The 3,677-nt window shown below is 35.1% G+C and overlaps 1 protein-coding gene across 1 annotated transcript; it reads right to left on the bottom strand.

The window, feature by feature from the left end:
- Positions 1 to 1,904: 1,904 nt before the first annotated feature.
- On the bottom strand, positions 1,905 to 3,456 carry LOC112062128 (UDP-N-acetylglucosamine transporter-like). Its single transcript, XM_055081092.1, is given in 2 exon segments — positions 1,905 to 3,144; positions 3,146 to 3,456. Coding segments are annotated over 2 exon segments (975 nt in total). The 5' UTR covers positions 3,442 to 3,456; the 3' UTR covers positions 1,905 to 2,465.
- Positions 3,457 to 3,677: the final 221 nt, after the last annotated feature.

The raw sequence follows: 3,677 nt of genomic DNA, 5'->3' as shown, positions 1-3,677 counted from the left end.
TGGAGGTCATCAAAGCACACACAGAAGAAAAGAGCATTATCTGTATATATGACATGATCTAGGATACAGGTCCACCTTTTCAAATATGATTATTTCTTTATGAATCACAAACTACACAACCAAATCTCTAATAACGTTTTCAAACCTACTAGAGAAGCAAAATATAAATTATGCCTGTCTAATAATAGTTTGCTTTGCAAATAGACTATTTTGCCCTTTCTCAGAGCTCTTGATTACATTTTATAAACTTTGGTGGGAATCTTGAAAATTGTGTTAGTTTGGACACCTGAAAATATATTACTATTGTAACTAACATGTCTGATGTCCAATAATTTGCTGTATCATTTTTGAAGTGTTAAAACTGAGAGACTAAACCTGAATTAACAATTATGAATGCACACCGAATTAACACATAAGTACCCAACCAGTACTTCAGTGTGAGCTGAACATAAATCTTTATATTTAGTCTTGAATTCTGTGCATTATAGGATTTAGATTTCCCTTAGCAGTAAGTAATAAGATGTAAGCCTGAATGTTGTTACAGTCTAAAAACACCATTCTCAAATTGTGGTAAAGTTATTAAATAAATACTCTAAAAGGTGGTCACTGAAAGTCGTAAGTCAGAGTTTCAGAAAGTTTGCTCGGTGCCAACTTGGATTCACCAGCAAATTAATTTAAAATACTTTGTAATTTTAAGCATTTTTAAAAACTGGGTATGGAATATATTAGGCTTTTGTCCTGTAGAGGCTAGGTTTGCCTCAGGAAAGTAACACAGCCAGTCCTAATTAGCCAAGAGTAGCCAACAGTTTGTAACAGTATTTTTCAGCCAAATTTTATTTAACAAAATACATTAGAATTATATAAAAATATTTATTTTTTACAGATTTATACTATTAGAACAGGAGACTTTTAAAAATATATAATGTATGAAAGAAAAAAAATAAATTATTCCTATACATAATAGGTAATTCTGTCTCTAGTCAATAATTAAATTAAACCCATATTCCAATTTTAGAAAGTATTTGTGCCCACCAGTTCATTTGATCATTTCTGCTATATTTTCTCTCCCTGAACCAATTTATTAAATAACTCATGTAATTTGCAATCTCAACTCCAGTGCTAATCAAATGGAAAGGAAACCACTATTGTAAAGCAAAGCTGTGGCTCCTTCCTGGCAGCTTTTGTAGGGCCACAGAAAGGGAATTCAGAATTCCGCTGCCTCTCCCAGACATGCATCAGAGAATTCCTGGGAATGGTGGGTTAATGAGAGGCCTAGAAAGTTCTTCTGAGCAGCCTTGAATTTATACTTACAGTGCCATTTAAAATAATGTAATATCATGGCAACCTGGAATGTCTCCAAGAAAAGTCATTTTGGTCTCAATTTATTGACATCTGTACTACTATTGTTTTGGTTGTTTTGTCAACAGTTGTAGATTAAAAGAAGTTTTTACAGATCAATGAGTAAAATATTCATCTAAAAATGCTCTAGTTATATACAGTATATGATTTGATAGTTCAAAATTCTCCAAATGGAGACATTAGACAATAATTATTATTTTAAATTATTATATGAGTATTTAAATTACATTTTAAAACTTTAATGGAAATTAACACACACAGAAATTTATTTTAAAGTAATATTAAGGATTTATCTGATTTACAGAAAAGAAATACAATTAAGAGATTAAGGACAAAACTCCATTAGTGTAAAAGTAACTGGCTACTATCTAGCACAGGAACTGTGCTAGAACTGCTTCCAGCAGTTCTGAAGCACTAAAAGATCTTAAAATGTAGATGGAGAAATAGATGTGTATATTTCCATACATTAAATTTAAATATGAATTTTATTGTCTGACAAATCAGACCCAGAATGTTACTTTATCAATTTTTATGCAGTTGAACATTTGCAACATATAGCAATCCTTTGTTTAGTAATCTTCTGTATAAATATAAAAATCTGAGATACATGAAAATGTTTTTCAAATCATCCTTCTATTTCTTCACAGCTTTATAGGTAATTATAATTTTCAAACTTTGAATATCTATGTTATTTGATATATCTGTACAGAAGGAGTAAGATAAAAAACATTTAATAAGATTAAATGTATCTAATTTGCAAAATTGATGTCTGACATTTGTTGTGTGCTCTTGCAAAGAATGCATAGGATATTTCTGCAGCAATCAAAAACATAAAATCTTTTTAAACTCAGATTTCAAGTTTCCTCCAATAATTATTCTAATCCCTGGAAATACTTTCAAGTTTTGATTTCTAGATGCAATAGGCATTTTGTTACATATACATATATTTTATCCTTAAACTTTTATATTTTCAAACCATTTGAACATTATGATCAGATTCAGCATGATGATTTTTTTCTTAGAATCTGTAGAAGTCCTCTGTGCAGGATTAATGTTGAGATTCCTAGTGCACCATTGTGAAAAACCAGATAAAGACAGTATTACCACTATGCTTTAGTGGGATTTCCTGCAGGTTTAGGATCATAACCATATAGGAAAGTAGCTGTTATTACAAGGATGGCTCCAAGGAAAAAGACACTGGTTGGTACGAAATCTTGTAGCCAAAAATAAGATATCAGTGTTGATAATATTATGGACAGAGAGGTTGCAAATCCTTTTAAAATGTTATCCGCATACTTAATAACAGCAGCTATTACAAGGCCTCCCAGTGCCTGAAGAACAACAACTATCCAGGTCAGCCGGTTATACCCCTGAAAAAATCCATTCTTTGATGCCAGTTCTCCATCATAAACATATACACACATTAATCCAAATATACTCCCAAAGAAACCAAGTTGAATGTTTCTTATCCACACTGATTGTTTGGTTTCTTTTAAGATTTTCTCAAAGTAAACCCCAGCAAAGCCACTTGAAAAACATGCTGTGAGAACTGCCATGAGGCCTACGAATTGTGAGCCAGCTGAAAGTTCCTTAGAATCAAGCTCTTGAGAATCTGAGGGCCACCGTACAAAAGCAACTCCTGTCATCAAAATTACTAGGGAGAGCCACTGGTACACACCTAATTTTTTACTAAGCATCGACACAGAAAATAATGCAGTCGTAAGAATTTTCAACTGATATGTGACCTGATAAGTAGCTGCATCTAGATTTGACAGGGCCACATAAATTATTCTGAAGAGTGTATATCCCTGATGGAATAGCAAGTTTAAGTGTTTCCATAGGTTTATTAAGAATTTCATCATGTAGTATTCCATTCAGTGCTCTTAGACTACATTTGCTGTCTTTGTAGACTAATAAAATGCAGGCCATTATCTTCAAAAGTTCAGCAACAACCACGGCTGTAGATGACAGATAACGAGGCCCCTCCTCTTTTAAAGTCCTAGAATAACGCATCGTTAGAACCAGACTGCTAGTCTGAAAGATCAAAATTCCCGAGGAAAGGTATTTGAGGTTGGCTGACATTGTTTTATCTTCATTTGCCTCCCGCGCCGCTCAGCCGGCTGCGCGCACTGGGGACGGCGGCGCAGCTCCGCCGGGCCCCCCAGGCTGCGGCGCCCGCCGGGTCCCCCGCGACCCCTGAAGCGCCTCGGCGCCCGCTCCCGCCGCCGTCGCTGCCGCTGGCCCGGTGCGGCCCAGGCGTTTCCGGGTTCCCGCCAGTGTCTTATAATTTGCTACATACAGGTCTTTTGTCTCCTTAG

This window comes from Physeter macrocephalus, chromosome 20 (assembly GCF_002837175.3).
Source record: "Physeter macrocephalus isolate SW-GA chromosome 20, ASM283717v5, whole genome shotgun sequence".
NCBI lineage: Eukaryota > Metazoa > Chordata > Mammalia > Artiodactyla > Physeteridae > Physeter > Physeter macrocephalus.
Note: the sequence above shows the minus strand (reverse complement) of the source record. Positions and strands in the feature narration are given on the sequence as shown.